An 18,479-nucleotide genomic window follows, 5' to 3' on the forward strand; every position below is an offset into this window, starting at 1 on the left:
TTTATAGTATTTAATCAGACATTGAATGAAATACATGTATGCTGTGATGGAGGAAAATTCACAGCTGCAAAAAGGAGTGTCAAGCACATTCTGGTGGTATTGTGACATTTTTGTATATCGTCTGGAAGTTTCTCTCCGACAATGTGTTAACATATCTTAGTAACACTGTAGCATTATAATGTAATTATGCAATCTTAAGTCTTGGATTTAAAATGAGAGTATTTTAACTTTTCAAAGCACATTCCATCAAATAGGAAAGAGAATCAGTGTTTAATTCCTGACTTCTTGGCTGACTGTAACAACAACAATAAAAAAAGACTAAAGAGGGCCTCACAACAGGTATCAAAGTTAGTTATATGTCATATTGAACTCTTAAAATGTATTTTAATTTGTTATTCATATTAACTTACATTAGGAAAGAAAAAAGGTCAATGCACAGTTAAAAGTTTTTTTTTTATTTTATTACAGGCAGCTGTTAAATCTAAGAAAGCTACAGATACCTATAAACTCTATGTGGAAAAATACGCATTAGCAAAAACTGATTTTGAACAGAAAATGACAGAAACAGCTCAGGTTGGTATTTTAAGGCTTCACGTTGAAAACAGGGCATTCATATTTGTGTATATTGATTAATTTTTCTCTCATATAATATTTTAGTGTTAGAAGTTTTAAAATGCACAATCTCAATGTTTTAATGATGCTGTTTTAAAAATACATGTCTTGTTTTGGAGATTGAGGACCAAGATGCAATAATTATAATGGTCATAAGGAATTATACAGGTAGATCAGAAGAGCCTGTTTAAAGGTAATTGGGGAAACTGAGGGCAATGGTACATGATGAAGACAGTGCTTAAGAAGCATTCATAAGAAAACTGGAAGTGACTTAGTAGCGAAGCTACGGCAGTCAATAATTAACAACCCAAAAAATCCCTGGTCTCGAAGAACTTACATATTAGTGAGGGAAGACAGACGCAAATGTCTGCCTTCCATTAGCTTGGGATAAATTATATTTGGTGTAATGTTCTCAGAACCTTAATTAAAGGCCTCGTTTATGGTGGCTGCCTTTTAGGAATCATACCTAACGTTTCCACTCTCTGCTGCCCCTGCTTCTTGTCCTTTTCCTTGTTTTATTTTCCTGCTTAGCACCTATGGTGATCTTACATACCAAGAATTTTATTCCTGTATCAGTCAGGTCAGAGTAAGTATGCTGAGGTGACACAAGGCCCCAGAAATCTCAGTGGCTTACAATATCAAGGGTTTATTACTTTTAATGCTGCATGTTCATTATGGGTTGGCTGCAGCTGTTTTACATCGTCTTCACTGTAGTCCTGAGGCTGGTGGATGAACTCCTTTTTGGAATGTTCTTAGTTATGTCTAAGGGGCCAGAAACATAGTGAAGCACATGAGTTCTTTTACGTATATTTTTTGTCTGTTTTTCTCCACTAAAATTTAAGTTTATGAGAGCAAGGATGGATTGTTTTGTTTACTGCTATATCCTCAGCTTTTAGAATAGTTCCCAGATCATAGTAGGCACTCAGTTAATATGAAAGAAGGACTTTGTGAATCTGAATTTTTGGACTCTATGTCTTCATTATGTCTTCCCATTTGAAGTAGTGAACAGCTCATATCATAGAAAGCAAAGTCTTGCATACTTGTGTGCATGTATGTGCGTATCCATCTTTACCTACAATGGCATAGACCTTGTTAGATGCTGGTGTGTATACAGTACATCTGTAAATAAGACAAATATCTCCATGCTGGAGATGGTGTTTATAGTATAGAGGAGGGAGGCAGACATTAAATACATGCTTAAATATAAAGTTATAAATTATTATAAGTATTGCAAAGGAAAATAATAGGCTTCCATGAGATAGAATAATAGGAGTGACTTAATTTGGATTAGGGAGTCAGGAAAGGCCTTTTAAGGTAAGTGATGTTTAAAACTGGGACTTGAAGAATGAGTAAGAAATTAATAGGGCAAGAGCGTTACAGGCTTTGGGGATCATGAGTATGAAGGCCCAGAGGGTATAAAAGAACTTACATTCTGGAAAGTAAAAAATGCTTACTAAACCTCAGTAAGGGAAAATGGTAGTGAGAAATGAGGTTGAATTGATACACAAGGACTAGGCTACATTAGGTTGGTGCAAAAGTAATTGCAGTTTTTGCCATTACTTTTGATGGCAAAAGAATTTAGGTTTTCTTCTAAGAGCAGCTAGAAGCCGCCTAAGGGTTTTAGGCAGGGATGTGACATGATCTGATCTACATTTAAAGATAATTCTGGCAGTTTTGTGAAGAATTGATTAGAGTATGTCTAAAGGAGAATCACGAGTCCAGTTTGGAAGTCAGTATAGTAGTCAGGTAAGAAGGATGAGGGCCAGCGTAGTGGTCTTGGAGAAGGAGAGAAGTGAATGCATTGGAGATGGCAGGGATAGGATGGGTTGAGGAATTCTGTGGAAGATCAGGATCCCTTCCAGGTTTTAGCTTGTTAAATCTATGTGGAGAGAGATGAATGGGGAAGATTAGATGAAGAACTGTTAGTTTGATGGAAGGAAGGGATCAGATGTTCAATTTTGAACATGTTAATTTTAAGATGCCTATGAGATACGTAATTGGTGACATCAGGAGGGCAGTTTTGGAGGAGCCAAGTAATCTGGGCTGGACATAATGTCCACAGTTCCTTATCCACAATTCTGAATCCGAAGAGCTCTGAAAACCAAGTTTTTTTTTTTCTGTGATTTATTTGACAACAAAACTTGACTTGAACTGATATGAGGCTATCTATAGTCTTTATCCTGCGTATATTTTCCTTTAGAAATATTAATGTGTTTGATAAACAGATGCCACTACAGATCCTGCTGGTAGTATTATGAATGAGGTATATGGCATTCTAAATAATACTATATATCTTTATTTAAAAAATAAGGGAAGAAAAAGAATTCCAAAACTCGCCTGATCCCAAAAATTTTGAATAAGGATTATCAGACCATATAAAATAGGGTGTTGTCAGTACACAAAGCCATGATGACATCACTTTTAGAGTGTGGGGAAGAAAGGGCCTCAGGGCCAAGCTCTGAGAGACTCATTACTGAGATTTTAATAGAGGAAGCCAAAGAAGCAAGAAGAAAACTGGAAGTGTAATGTCATGGTAGCTGGAAAAAGAAGCTTCAAGAAGGAAGGGTTTAGGTAGTTGTCTTAAATAAGGCTTCAAGTCTAGTGAGATAGAAAGTTGCAATTTCTGTAGCAACTGAGGTCATTGCAGACTTCAGCAAGTGCTGTTTTGTCTTTTAAATCATTAGGAGCACACATTTATAAGGCAGTTATTGTTGATATGTTAATTTCACATTAAATGATTAGTCTCTATCAGCTAAGCATTTGCTGTTTCGTTAATTTTTAAAATTGGAATAAATAGAATTTGCTATAGTCAGAGTTTTTTGTTTGTTGATGTTATTTTGTAAAAAAGAATGTTCAGCACATCTTTCCATTTCCTTTTCACGTTCTGCTTCCCCATTACATTTTTTTTCAAAATGGCATTTTAATTGTTCATCCTGCCTTTCTGGTTTTTTTGTTTGTTTTTTGTTGTTTTTTTAGACAGGGTCTCACTCTGTCAACCAGGCTCGAGTGCAATGGCACGATCTTGGCTTACTGCAACCTTTTTGCCTCCCAGGCTAGTGACCTTCCCACCTCAGCCTCCTGAGTAACTGGGACTGCAGGTGTGCACCATCATGTCTGGCTAATTTTTGTATTTTTAGTAGAGACAGGGTTTCACCATGTTGCCCAGGGTGGTCTCGAACTCCTGGGCTCAAGTGATCTGTCCAACTCGGCCTCCCAAAATGCTGGCTGGGATTACAGGCACCGTGCCAGCCCATTCTGCCCTTTTTAAGATGGGAACATTAATTTATTTGACTAAATGTGTGACCATGCTGCTTTTAAACAAAGATGATGGCATACCTTACTAATGTGTGTGTATTTGTTCTTTCTCAAGGTCTTAGAGATCTCTGTTTCTGTCTCTCCCTCTCTTTCTGTCGTACTCTACAGCTGCAGAATAGGTTAATTATTGTTTCTTCATAGAGAATAGACTTTAATTTGGGTTATTTTAGAAGGGAAAGTAATCCTTTTACTTCTCCACTTAACTGTTTTCCCAGGCCACCTGGTTTGACCAATCTCAGTGGGAAAGAAAGAACCTGACAGTATAGTGAGAATCAAATTTGGGTGGTAGGACCTATATTTACTAGTGGGAGAAGATCATTGAGTCTCTAGGGTGAAAGAGGTTAGAATTTAGAGTATTTGTGATTTAAGTTTTTAAAATTTAGGTTTAGAATAAAAATGATTGAAATTGTGACTTTTTATGCTCATGCTTTTACCACTATTAATTAATGAGACACTTGAAACAGAATATGGAGATTTTGTTTACTTTAAAGCAGTGAGATGGCTAGTTTATGGAAATTGAGATTTGTTAAGCGGTACCCTCAGGTTAAAGATTATTAGGATTAGAGTACTTTTATGTATCTTTAGTGGCTGACAAGATAGTGTAGCCATGTGTCGCTTAACAACAGGGATACACTTTAAGAAATGTCGTTAGGCAATTTTGTCATTGTGTGAACATCATAGAATGTACTTATGCATGGCCAGGCATGGTGGCTCATGCCTGTAATCCCAGCACTTTTGGAGGCTGAGGTGGGCAGATCACCTGAGGTCAGGCATTCAAGACTAGACTTGCTAATATGTTGAAACCCCGTCTCTACTAAAAATACAAAAATTAGCTAGGCGTGGTGGTGCACGCCTATAATCCCAGTTACTTGGGAGGCTAAGGCACCAGAATTGCTTGAAATGGGAAGCAGAGGTTGTGGTGAGCCGAGATTGTGCCACTGCACTCCAGCCTGGGCGACAGAGTGAGACTCTTGTCTCAAAAAAAACAAAACAAAAAAAAAAAAAAAAAAGAGAGAGAGAGAATGTACTTACTTACACATACCTAGATAGTGTAGACTGCTACAGACCTGGCTATATGGTTTGGTCTGTTGCTCCTAAGCTACAAACCTGTACAGCCTGTTACTGTACTAAATACTATAGGCAATTATAACAAAATGGTATTTGTGTATTTAAACATAGAAAAAATACAGTAAAAATACAGTATAAAAGATTAAAAATGCTGCATCTGAATAGAACACTTATGTTGAATGGAGATTGCAGGACTGGAAGTTGCTCTGGTTGAGTTAGTGAATGAGTAGTGAGTAAATGTGAAGGCCTAGGATGTTACTGTACACTACTGTAGACTTTATAAGCACTGTAGATTTAGGTTACATTAAATTTTATTAAAAATAGTTTTCTTCCTTCAATAATAAATTAACCTTAGCTTACTGTAACTTCTTTAGAAACAAAAAAATTTTTAAACATTTTGACTCTTTTGTGATGACATCTTAAAGTAGAAACACATTGTACAGTTGTACAATAGTATTTTCTTTATATCCTTACTCGATCAGCTTTTTTTGTTTTAAAATTTTAATTTTTTTTTAACTTTTTAAATCTTTTTCCTAAAAACTAAGACACAAACGCACACAGTAAACATGTGCCTACATAGGCTTAGTATCATTAGGATTGCTCTTTTATCTCCACTCTTGTACTACTGGAAGGTCTTCAGGGGCAGTAGCATGCATAGAGCTATCATCTCTGGCTGGGCTTGGTGGCTCACACTTGTAATCCCAGCACTTTGGGAGGGCGAGGTGGGCAGATCACTTGAGGTCAGGAGTTCGAGACCAGCCTGGCCAACATGGTGAAACTTCATCTTTAATAAAAATACAAAAATTAGCTGGGCGTGGTGGTACGTGTCTGTAATCCTAGCTGCATGGGAGGCTCAGGCATGAAATCACTTGAACCTAGAGGTGGTGGTTGCAGCGAGCTGAGATTGCACCACTGCACTCCAGCCTGGGTGACAGAGCGAGACTCCATCTGAGAAAAAAAAAATAGAAGTATCACCTATGGTAACAAAGCCTTCTAGAATACCTCCTGAAGGACCTGCTGGAGGCTGTTTTACAGTTATTGTTTTTTCTAATAAGTAGAAGGATTACACTCTAATAATAAAAAGTGTAGTTTGGTAAATACATTTACCAAGTATTATGTGCTGTGTATTATGTGCTGTATATTTATTATCTAGTATTATGTGCTGTGTATTATGTGCTGTGCAATACTTTTATGTGACAGGCAGCACAGTAGGTTTGTTTATATCAGCATCACCAGAAACATGAGTAATGTGTTGCACTACGTTATGGCAGCTATGATGTCACTAGGCAATAGAAAGTTTTCATATCTATTATAATCTTTTGGTACCACTGTCATATATGGCATTAGTTGTTGACAGAAATGTCATTATGTGGCTCATGAGTATACTTTTAAAAATTAATGTAACAGACTGGATTCGGTGGCTCACGCCTGTAATCCCAGCGCTTTGGGAGGCCGCGGCAGGCGGATCACGAGGTCAAGAGATTGAGACCATACTGGCCAACGTGGTGAAGCTGTCTACTAAAAATACAAAAATTAGTTGGGCATGGTGGCACATGCCTGTAGTCCCAGCTACTCAGGAGCCTGAGGCAGGAGAATCGCTTGAACCCATGAGGCAGAGGTTGCAGTGAGCCGAGATCGCGCCACTGCACTCCAGCCTGGCGACAGAGCGAGACTCCGTCTCAAAAAAAAAAAATTAATGTAACAATACATGTGAACACAGTGAATTTGAAGTTGCAGGGAGTAAAGTGCCTATCTAATTTGTTCAAGAAAGTTCGTTTATGTATACTCAAGCACTTGAGACTGTATCCATTTCCCATTGCTGAATTACTCTGAGTTTAGTAGTCACTAATTTTGAGGAATTGTGATAGTCAGCAGTGTGCCCCTACCCCCAAAACCCGACAGTTTCAAAATTGCATCTGAATCATGCCTTGAGTTTCTCTGCGGATTCATATTTTAAGATATTTCTAAATAAATAAAGATCTGCCTTGTTGAGTGTAGCTTTTTCAAAAGGGAATGAAGACAGTTTCCTCGGAATTAAGGGTCATTCAAATGAAATTAATGGCTCCTGTCTGAGAAAATACCTCGTTCATTAAATTGCTGAAATTTAAGCTAAAGGCCATCCTTCTACTAAATGTTCCTCCGTTCTTGATCCTCAGTTCTTGAGAGTAATTCAGGATCTCGAAATACTGGTACTGTATTCTCATTGACTTGGTCAAAATTAATCAATGACAAGCATTCCATTTTAACTCTGCCATTCCTCATAAATCAAATTGATGTAAGTTTTTGGGCTGTTGCAATACGGCCGAAACTGTAATTTCACCATTCTGGATTTTTTTTTTTTTAGAGGTTCTTGCCATTTACACATTAGATGTCATTTGGTGATTTCTGGTCACCAAAGTGACAGAAGAAATTTAGACATTAAATATAGGGTTAGGGAATTTAATTTGATAAACTAACCAGAGAAAAATAATAAGGCTTAGGCCCATTCCTTAGAACTGATTTAATTTGGCAAAAAATGGATAACCAGGTTTGCACAACAGAAATGACAAATGTATTTTGTTTGAAAATGGGTAGCTCAGCATTTCCCAAAGCCTGTTTTGAGGACTATTATTGTTCTGTGAGATATTAATAGATGTTCAGGGAAGAAGAAAAACAAAAGTGTTGTGAGGTCAAAGAAATTTAGAAAATGCCGGGTTAAGCAAAGTGAAACGTGTCATTATTTTAGTATTTCTCAGAGCTTCTTTTTTTTCTCCAAGACGGAGTCTCACTCTGCTACCCAGGCTGGAGTGCAGAGGCGCGATCTCAGCTCACTGCAATCTCCACCTCTCAGGTTTAAGCAATTCTCCTGGGTTCAAGCTATTCTCTGCCTGAGCCTCCTTAGTAGCTGGGATTACAGGCATGCGCCACCATGCCTGGCTGATTTTTGTATTTTTAGTAGAGACGGGGTTTCACCATGTTGGCCAGGCTGGTCTTGAACTCCTCATCTCATGATCGGCTGGCCTCAGCCTCCCAAAGTTCTGGGATTACAGGTGTGAGCCACTGTAAAGCTCTGAGAGGTGCCTGGCCTCTCGGAGCTTTTGATATATTTATTGTGAAGGCCAGGCAAGCAGCGGTTTTCTCTCTGGGGATACCAGAGTAACTTGGAAATTTTTTCCAAACAACATTCTCACTTCTTTCAACCCCCATTCCCCAGGCAGTACTGGAGGATTTATTTGTTTTGAAGTTTGAAAAGGTTCTCCAGGTGATGTAACGCATCCTCACCTTCGGTTGAGAACTGCTGAAATAGAGTATATAGGCTTTCCCAGATTTCTTTGATCACAGCCATCTCTTTTGCGGATTGTATATTATTTTTTCTTTTTTCTTTCCTTTTCTTTTTTTCTTTTTTTTTCTTTTTTTTGAGATGGAGTCTTACTCTGTCGCCCAGGCTGTAGTGCAATGGCGTGATCTCGGCTCACTGCAACCTCTGCCTCCCGGGTTCAAGCGATTCTCCTGCCTCAGCCAACCAAGTAGCTGGGACTACAGGCACGTGCCACCACGCCTGGCTAATTTTTTGTATTTTGAGTAGAGAACGGTGTTTCACCATGTTGGTCAGGCTGGTCTCAAACTCCTGACCTTGTGATCTGCCCACCTCGGCCTCCCATAGTGCTGGGATTATAGATGTGAGCTACTGTGCATGGTGTATATTATTATTTCAATGATTAGAAAGACATTTTGAAAATCTATGGGCTAGATTATAAAGTCTTTGAAAGTAAACTGTAGTTTTTACTTTGCCAACTAATTGGTTTTTAGTTTTTAAAACTCTGTTTTTTTTTTTTGTAACATTATTCTCTTCTGGGTCTCCTAATTTTCTGATCACGATTATAGATTTTAATGTGTAATGGCTCCCAATTCGGCCAGGCGTGGTGGCTCATGCCTGTATCCCAGCACTTTGGGAGGCTGAGGCTGGTGGATCATGAGGTCAGGAGATCAAGACTTTCCTGGCTAACACGGTGAAACCCGTCTCTACTAAAAATACAAAAAATTAGCCGGGCATGGTGGTGGGCACCTGTAGTCTAAGCTACTTGGGTGGCTGAGGCAGGAGAATGGTGTGAACCTGGGAGGCGGAGCTTCCAGTGAGCCAAGATGGTGCCACTACACTGCAGCCTGGGTGACAGAGTGAGACTCCATCTCAAAAAAAAAAAAAAAGCTCCAAATTCTAGATAAGTTTGTATTTACCTAAGAAATGACATAACAAAAAGTTAACTTTTTGCAGTGCCATATTTCAGTTTACCTGCTAGACCTGTTTGTCTTGAGGCTTTGTTAAACATTGTGTAACAATGGTAACTTGGAAAATTTGATTATATTGAGTTGATTTCTTTTTTTTTTTGGAGACGGAGTCTCGCTCTTTCGCCCAGGTTCCAGTGCAATGGCGTGATCTCGGCTCACTGGAACCTCTGCCTCCCAGGTTCAAGCGATTCTCCTGCCTCAGCCTCCCAAATTGCTGGGATTACAGGCATCTGCCACCATGCCTGGCTAATTTTTGTATTTTTAGTAGAGACAGGGTTTCACCATGTTGGCCAGGCTGGTCTTGAACTTCTGACCTCAAGTGACCCACCTGCCTCGGCCTCCCAAAGTGCTGGGAAAGATGATTTCTGAAAGCTCTTTTGATTCCAGAATATATATGTATGTACCTGTATATGTTATAAATCTATAACTTTGTATATATTACCCAGAAATTTCAAGATATTGAAGAAACTCATCTCATTCACATAAAGGAAATTATAGGATCCTTGTCAAATGCTATAAAGGAAATTCATTTGCAGATAGGCCAGGTAAGTTTTTGTACTTAATGTTGAACTATTCATGAAAAATTTGTTTATTTATAGCTCTTTAAAAATATTTTCTCTGTTCAAAGTTCATAAGTATAATACCGAATTTTTCCAAATAAAGAATATGTAAAGATAATATATTTACATGTATTAAATATAAAATAAACTGCGTATTTTATCATTTGGCCACCGAGGATGATAATTCAAATTAATTTTTTAAATTAACTATATTCAGTTTTCTTTATACTGAGTTTCTAAAGCTTTCAACTTTTGAATATTTCTTTTTTCAAGCTTTACTATTTTAAAATTTAAAGCAGCAACTTTATTAAACTATAGAACTTTTACTTAGAAGTGTTCCACAAATGTAAAAGGTTTAATGATGACAATTTGGGGTACACTGAAATGTAGTAGAGAAAGATGAAGTCTGTTATTCTTCAAACTAGCCAGACACGGTGGCTCATACCTGTAATCTCAGCAGTTTGGGAGGCTGAGGCAGGAAGATTACTTGAGCCCAGAAGTTTGAGACCAGCCTGGGCAACATAGTGAGACCTCATCTCTACAAAAAATTTAAAAAATATTTTAAATTTTTTAAATATTAAAAAAATTTTAATTTTTTTAAATATTAAAAAATATTTTAAAATTTTTAAATATTAAAAAATTTTTGGGTGTGGTGGTGCGTGCCTATAGTCCCAGCTACTTGGGAGGCTGAGGTGGAAGGATCACTTGAGCCCAGGAGGTTGAGGCTGCAGTGAGCCGTGGCACCCAGCCATCTGGGTGACAGAGTCAGACTCTGTGTGCTTTTTTTTTAAGCCAAAAGTATTTTTATTGTCTATATAAGTCTTATCATAGGAATGATGTCTCTAGAATGCTCAAAGATGGGAACAGAAAACTGCTTTGACTTCCAAGGGCGTGAGGCTATGTGTTAAGGGGTTAATGTAAGTCATGGTTGGTCCCCACAGATCCAGTAACACTGGAAGTTAGGTAAATTAAAGTCCTCAAAGGGCCTTGGGTCAAAAATACATATTTTGATATAATTAATTTTAATTGTCTTGTGTAAGTTTTATCTGAAGTACACTAAGAATGTGGAAAAAGAAAAAGTTATCTTTATTTCATTTTAATAGGTCCATGAAGAATTTATAAATAACATGGCTAATACTACAGTTGAAAGTTTGATACAAAAATTTGCTGAGTCAAAAGGCACTGGGAAGGAAAGACCTGGTAAGATGATAAACTCTGCAAGGAAGCATTTTAAAATTTCCCATATAGTAACTAACATATTTGCCTTGAAGTTCATGTGGGTAAGGGGTAATTTTAACTTTATATCACATATCTGAAGTTAAAAATATTTCCAAACTGTGAAATGGAGCCAACCCAAAAAATGGAGCATACCTAAAAATCTGTATAAAATCTCAGATATTATTATTTTTATGTCTGATGATACATTAAGATTTTTGTTTTGGCTTTTAGTGGTTAGTACAATAATTTAGTATTATTTAAAGTGGTTATTATAACATTTTACTAAGTCTGTCACAGTTTTAGATTTTTCAAAATAGAGTTACCTACAGAAGGCTATTTTAATAAAAGAAAGATTGGGAGAGAATATTGAATGTTCAGGACATTGAGACCAACGTAGAACCTTTCTTGAAATTTAATAACTTCTTTCTTTTCTCATTTATATATACATTTAACAAATATATTTATTGAGTTCTAACAATATACCAGACGCCATTCTAGAAATTTGGGGATACACCAGTGAACAAATGGATATAGGAATCCTGGCTCCTATTTTTATGAAAAAATGATTACAGAAGTTCAAATTCTACTTTTAATTGGCATGTTATGATGTATCAAATGTAATAAGTAGCCCATTCCCTTCCCTGCTCAGCATACTTACAGTCCTCCAGGTTTCTTTAATCTATTTATTAGTTACTATATCATGTTCTTGCAAGATACATGTTTCACTCCATAGGTAAAAATAATTCAGTGCATTAAAGAAGTTAAAATATGATATGGCATTCCAGAAAATGGGTAAGTGATCTGTGAAGTTTGGGAACCATATTTCCTCAGTGCAGTTCATAGACCTAAGGCTTGAAACCTAAATCATCTTTAATTTCTTCTTCCCAAATTTCATTAATTTTTTAATCTTACTGATCCAGTTGTATTAGTATTTTTCCCTTCAGACTTTCTTTTCATGTTTTCTCTAGCTGCCTAATTAATTTGCAGATTTCGTACTGGTACAGCAGACGTTTCTTCTCCAATCTATTTTACATGTTATAGCACACTCATCTTTTGCCTATACAGTTATGAACTTATAATTGTACCACTTACAAATCTTTAAATTTTCACTATTGATAGGATGAAAGTGGGATTCTGGACTTGGTTTCACAGCCTTTAAGGATCTCGAGCTGACCAGACTTTAGTCTTAACTTTCTTTCTTTTTTTTTTTTTTGTTTCAACCACAAGTACTTATTGATATATTTTAATGAAACAGTAAGGCACAACCGTGGATTAAAACAGTTTGCTATACAGCCAAAAGAGGGGAAAGCTATAACCTTAGGAACTTTAAATATGCAAATCAAGGAGCCTCTGAAGTACCTCTCTAATAGATCAGTGTCAGACATTCTTCCGTTTTCACTTGATCACAAAGTCTGACTGATACTTCATGAAGAATTTCTCATTCATTTATATTTGAGCCATCCAGCCCAGCTACTTCCCTGTTTTCCACCCTTTTCCATCACTTTGCAGTGGTTTTTTTTTAGCAATCCCCTTCCTAAATAATTATGTACACATCTTCAATAGTTTTGCAAAGCAAGGAAACAGGCATGCAAGCAATGAATCAGAGAAAGTCAGCCAAGGGCAGATGTTTGGATAAATAGACTCATAGAGACATACATTAGGATGGCAATAGCTTGATTCACTGAAGTCTAAACTAAGCTGACTTTGGCAGAAAAGTTGCTGTGGCTTGTTCAAAGACCTGTAATGCCACCTTAGGTTGTGCTACTAGTGTGAGACCTCATTTTTAAGGGATTAGCAGTGGTCTATACAAGGAGCTAGGAAGCTAATGTAACCAGGCAGCTAATGATACAATAGTGAATGCTTTGGACATGTATTAGGAGCTGACTATGGCTTCCATCATTAACATTTGCCAAGTGTAAAATTCATGAAGAATTTTGTGACTGAGCATGGTGGTTCACACCTGTAATCCCAGCACTTTGGGACGCTGAGGCAGGAGGATCACCTGAGGTCAGGAGTTCAAGACCAACCTGGCCAACATGGTGAAACCCTCTCCCTACTAAAAATACAAAAATTAGCCAGGCGTGGTAGTGCACATCTGTAATCCCAGCTACTTGGGAGGCCGAGGCGGGAGAATTGCTTGAACCTGGAGGCGGAGGTTGCAGTGAGCGAAGATTGCGTCCCTGCACTCCAGCCTGGGTGACAGGGTGAGACTCCGTCTCAAAAAAAAAAAAAAAAAAAAAAAAAAAAAAAAATTGGTGCAAAACTTAAAGACACTGAGGAAACAATCTTTAAATGTTTTGGACTGGGATAAGTTAACACTAATCTTTCTACTTGGAAATGTGAAGTGAAAAACATTCCAGTGCAGGTAACACTAAGGCATAAACCATGCTGCAAAGGTGTGAATGTGTGAGGCTTTATAGGGTGCCCAGCTGCCTTGATAAAAAGCCATGAGAAAGTCCCCAGGCATATTGTCAGAGCAGCCATTCTGTTGGTAACGGTGTCCCCAAACTAAGCAAACCCGTAGGCATATTGCTATTTTTTGAACAGTCAACAATGCACTAACAAGAGGAGCCATGTAGGCACAAAGTTGAGAATCAGAGGCCAGAGGTAGAGTGATGTGGGCAAGCAACCCAGAAGACTTGACTCCACACCTCTCACCAAGGCCACCTTTCAAGATGGGTATCTCCACCCAGCAGCCCTTTGATGACAGAGTAGAATGCAGAGGATGGTCTCATACTTCTCAGAGAAGTGTTGGTTACCAAAAAGCTCCTGGAGAGGCAACATCCCAGAGGCCCATTATTACCTTAATAATGAAGATAAATAAAAACTGCCAGACCCCTGAACTATCCCGCCAAGTCAGGAATACGTAGGGCATAGCTGTGCCAAGTAGAACAGATTAGATTTTGAGGCTTACTGAAAAGCAGAAAGACTGCCAGACTAAGCGAACAGTATGTTGGATGACACAGAAGTAGGAAGCAAAGGACATATGAAAAGGATGAAGAAGCATGGTGGCAGACTTGCTAGAGGGAAGGCAGTAGGGCTACTGTCTACATCTGGTGAAAGAGCTTTGCTGGCTTGTTCTTGGCATGATTCCCTCTCACTTTCTCAGACTGTATGGATATGTGGCATTCAGCAGCAGAATGGGGAAGAAGATACTTATAAATGAAGAACTAGTGAATAGATACTGAATAGAAATAGACTGGGTGTACCATTCTGTAATGCCCTGTTTATACATCAAAGGCAGGTTTGTGTTGACAGAACATATTTGGGGTGGTCATGCAACAGCAGTAGTACTTTGGAAGAAGGGGAATGATGGAGTGGAGGTGGGATTGGTGGAAGGAGGACTTTCAAGTTCCAGTTATTAAATACTAGACTGCAAGGAACAGTTTGGTCTCTGTCCTTTAGTGAAGAAATTGGATGCTCATTTTCTGTTCTACATCCACCTTTTCTCCAAAACCTTAACAAATTCTGTGAAAGATATGGCATTGTCCCCATCCTCATCAGCCTCTTCAATGGTCCTGTCTGTGATGCTGCCCAGCTGCTCATCTGAGGTATTTACTCTGACCATCAAGCGTAGCACCTGTATCAGCTCATCACGGGAGAGCTTATCATCTTTATCGAAATCATATAGTTGAAAAGCAAACTGCAGTTTGTTGCTTCAGCTGTTGAGTGGTTCGGGTCCATTCACATCTTTGCTCTTTTCATTATCCTCAATGGGGCGGAAATGAGCCAAAGTTCGCATGAATCCACGGAAGTTTACCCGGTCCTCTCCCTCCGGAAAGAAGGCATTGATGATTCGGTTCCCCAGTGGGTTGATGACAAGTTCTGGAATCCTCAGGAAATCTTCATGGCTGAGAGTGCCATCTCTCCTTTGTCCAGGCTGGTGAACCGGCTGTAGAGCAAGTGATTTGACTGTGGGAAAAGCTGATCTTCTTGATCTCCTCGAGCTCTTCATCCCACAGTAACATGGAGGGCTGAGAACCCATCACCACTGGGGAGCTCCTACGGGTGCAGCGGTGCCAGAAGCAATGGCGATAGGAGGGAAGGAGGGAGGGGGAGAAAGGATAGGGGTCAAGAAGGGAGAGGGCAGTCTTAACTTTCTTTTACTCCTATTCAAGTACCTTCACTGAGGCCAACCTGAACTGTTTGCTGTTTCCCATACATGCTTCCTTTTTTCCTTTAGTACTTTAGTTGTCCTTAATCCGTACTCTAGAAAATGCTGTATTCCACTACTTTCCTACACCACATCTTTACATTTATGTGATGAATGAATGAACTCTTTAAAGAGCCCGGTTATTATCTTTAATAATATCTTTCTCCATCAAAAGTGCCAGAGAACTTATATATTTCTTTCTTGCCTTGTTGCTGTCTACCATTAAATCTTAATAGTTTATACTTGTGAAAAAGTTCTGTATTTGATTCATCTATTTTCTCTATTTGTAAGTAGTATATATTTTTGTTAAATGAATGAACAAATGGGCATTTAATGGCAAGATTAGGGTGTTAACAAGGTTGGAATGGAGTGGCTATTAGAAAATTTTTTAAGTGAATGCTAAATAATTATGGTTAATGTTTAGTGAGCTCTTACTCTGTGCCAGGTACCATGCCAACCACTTTGTAGGCACACTTTGATTTTCAGCAACTTTTTGAAGTATGTACTATTATTCTTATTTTACAGATGAAGGAAATGTTCAGACGTAATGTTGAGAGATTTGCCTAAGCTAGTACATGGCAGAACTGGGATTCAGTTCTGGGATTTTTGATCCTGGATCAAAAATCAAGTCACATGCTTTGGAAAAATTAGATTAGAACTAAGTGTAGATATGTTGACATAAATTTTAATTTTGAGAATGCTTTTAAACCAGGGGGACTTGACCTTAAATGTGAACCTAAACTGATGAACGATAACCTTTTTTCCCTGGGTCACAAATGATCCAGAGTATATTTAAGCAAAAAGAAAGAATACAGAGAATAAGCTTGAAGTGGATCAGTGTTTTTCTTAAAGTATTACACTAGAGAATAATTGTAACATTAAAATGTGTTCTGAATCAAGCCAATTTTATTTTGATTGCCCATTTTTTGTGTGATTTTTTTTTTCTCTTCCCTGATGCAACTTTTCCCCCTCTGCTTTGGCTTCCTGGGCTCTTTTTATTGCTTTTTGCTTTTATATGCCAGTGTCATTTCCTAAGACACTGCTCAGCCAAAGGCTGACAAGTATGTGGCATGTGCTGCCTTATTCATGGCAGATACCGTTGCTAGATCATTGCATTCTTCCCCAGAGGAGACCTCAGTCTCTCCCATCTCAGTGCTGTAGGCAGTCACTGCCAATATTGAGTGTTGGTACTCATGTTGAAACCTGTCATCTCCAGCTTAGTTCAATAGAGACTTTTTGTTCGCGAATGTCAGAAAGCCATATAAACAAGCTTAAGCAAAAATTCCATGCATTGGCTATTTTAACCTGGAAGGCTGGAATAGATTCAAGGTCCAAATGGATTTCATCAGGACTTTGGTCACTCTTTTCTCTCATTTTTGCTTGTCTTTACTTGGCTTCAGTTTATTAAGCTCCTACTGCAGACTTTTTCCTCATAGCTGGCAAGGAAGACATCAACAGTCCAAGCCTATATCCATTCTGTTTAGAACCCTAGTAGAACTTTTTTTTTTTTTTTTTGTAGTGTCAGCATATTTCAGGAAAGGTTCTGCTTTTGTCACATGCTTATCTTTGAATAAATCTCTGTGTTTAGGCTAGTAGGATATTATAATTGGTCCGCATAGGTCACATGCCCAGATTGTGGAGTAGCAGAATTTGTATCCTGAAAGGGATAATGGAAATGTCCTTTGAAGAGACAAAAATTACTACTGTAGTACATTGTAGAATCACAGTACAAAGATACCAAACCCCAAAATATAACGTTTCAGAACTACAGTAGGCTGTATATGTATTTCAGGTGTAGGATTTAATCATGTTATTAATGTTTAAATAATTAGAAATAACAGTTTAAGAGGCAGGAATTTATAATTAGATAAAACTAGAAGATAAAAGTTATATAATTCGGTTTATCTAATAATCATGGAGTTTTATTGCATAAGGGGGCCTTAAAAGTAATGTAGTCCAAGGCTGGGCATAGTGGTTCACGCCTGTAATCCCAGCACTTTGGGAGGCTGAGGCAGGTGTATCACCTGAGGTCAGGAGTTCAAGACCAGCCTGACCAACATAGTGAAACTCCATCTCTACTAAATATAAAAATTAGCTGGGAGTGGTGGTGTGTACCTGTAATCCCAGCTACTTGGGAGGGTGGGGCAGGAGAATTGCTTGAACCCGGGAGGCAGAGGTTGCAGTGAGCTGGGATTGCGCCATTGCACTCCAGTCTGGGCAACAAGAGCGAAACTCCATCTCAAAAAAAAAAAAAAAAAAGTAATGTAGTCCAAACACATCTATTTAACACACAGAAATATGTTGGAACTTATCAAATATATGCCACTAATTTCGTTTAATATAGACTTGCAGGTGAATTAAAGTTTTGTCAGTTCTTAGAAATGTTGCTAACTCAACATATGGGGATTGCTGAACCCTTATTCATCATAGTGTCCTACTTGTCACCCTACTCATTCATTCTCTATGAAGAACTCAACAAATATACAGTTATTATAAATTCCTTTCTGTTGGTTAGGTAATAACTGTATATTAGGAATTACCTTTAAGCTCACTGCTTGATTCCTTTTGAATTCTGGACATTTAGATCATGTTTCTTTTTTCTTTTCTTTTCTTTTTTTTTTTTTTTTTTCGAGACATGATCTTGCTCTGTCACCTAGGCTATAATGCAGTGATGCAATCATAGCTCACTGTAGCTTCAACCTCCCAGGCTCAAGCGATCCTCCCATCTGAGCTTCCCGAGTAGCTGGGACCACAGGCATATGCCAGTACACCCCACTAATTTTTAAAAATTTTTAGTGGAGACAGAATCTTACTATGTTGTTCAGGCTGGTCTTGAACTCCTGGACTGAAGCAATCCTTCTGTCTCAGCTTCCTGAAGTGCTGGGATTACAAGTGTGAGCCACTGTGCCTGGCTCATGTTTATTTTCTTGTCTGTGGTGTAGTGCAGTGGTTTGTGACCTGCTCTTTACTAGCAGTGAGACTTTTTTTTTTATTTTTTTTATTTTTTTTATTTTTTTTGAAGTCGGAGTCTTGCTCCGTTGCCCAGGCTGGAGTGCAGTGGCACGATCTCGGCTCACTGAACCTCCGTCTCCTGGGTTCAAGCTATTCTCCTGCCTCAGCCTCCCGAGTAGCTGGGACTGCAGGTGCCCACCACCACACCTGGTTATTTTTGTATTTTTAGTAGAGACGGGGTTTCACCATATTGGCCAGGCTGGTCTCGAAATCCTGACCTCATGATCCGCCCACCTCGGCCTCCCAAAGTGCTGGTATTACAGGTGTGAGTCACC

General features: G+C 38.4%; 1 protein-coding gene and 1 pseudogene across 1 annotated transcript in view; one reads left to right on the forward strand and one right to left on the reverse strand.

Annotated features, from left to right (window-relative positions):
- The window catches only part of FCHO2 (FCH and mu domain containing endocytic adaptor 2), a 128,904-nt gene that overhangs the window by 45,030 nt on the left and 65,395 nt on the right, over window positions 1-18,479 (forward strand). The window contains exons 6-8 of the mRNA XM_030797619.1: window positions 469-573; window positions 9,708-9,806; window positions 10,925-11,021. Of these exons, the coding sequence (XP_030653479.1) occupies window positions 469-573; window positions 9,708-9,806; window positions 10,925-11,021 (301 nt within the window). The remainder of the gene's footprint in view (window positions 1-468; window positions 574-9,707; window positions 9,807-10,924; window positions 11,022-18,479) is intronic.
- Window positions 13,276-16,020, reverse strand: LOC115831133 (annotated as a pseudogene).

The sequence above is a fragment of the Nomascus leucogenys genome, chromosome 18, assembly GCF_006542625.1.
Source record: "Nomascus leucogenys isolate Asia chromosome 18, Asia_NLE_v1, whole genome shotgun sequence".
NCBI classification, from domain to species: domain Eukaryota; kingdom Metazoa; phylum Chordata; class Mammalia; order Primates; family Hylobatidae; genus Nomascus; species Nomascus leucogenys.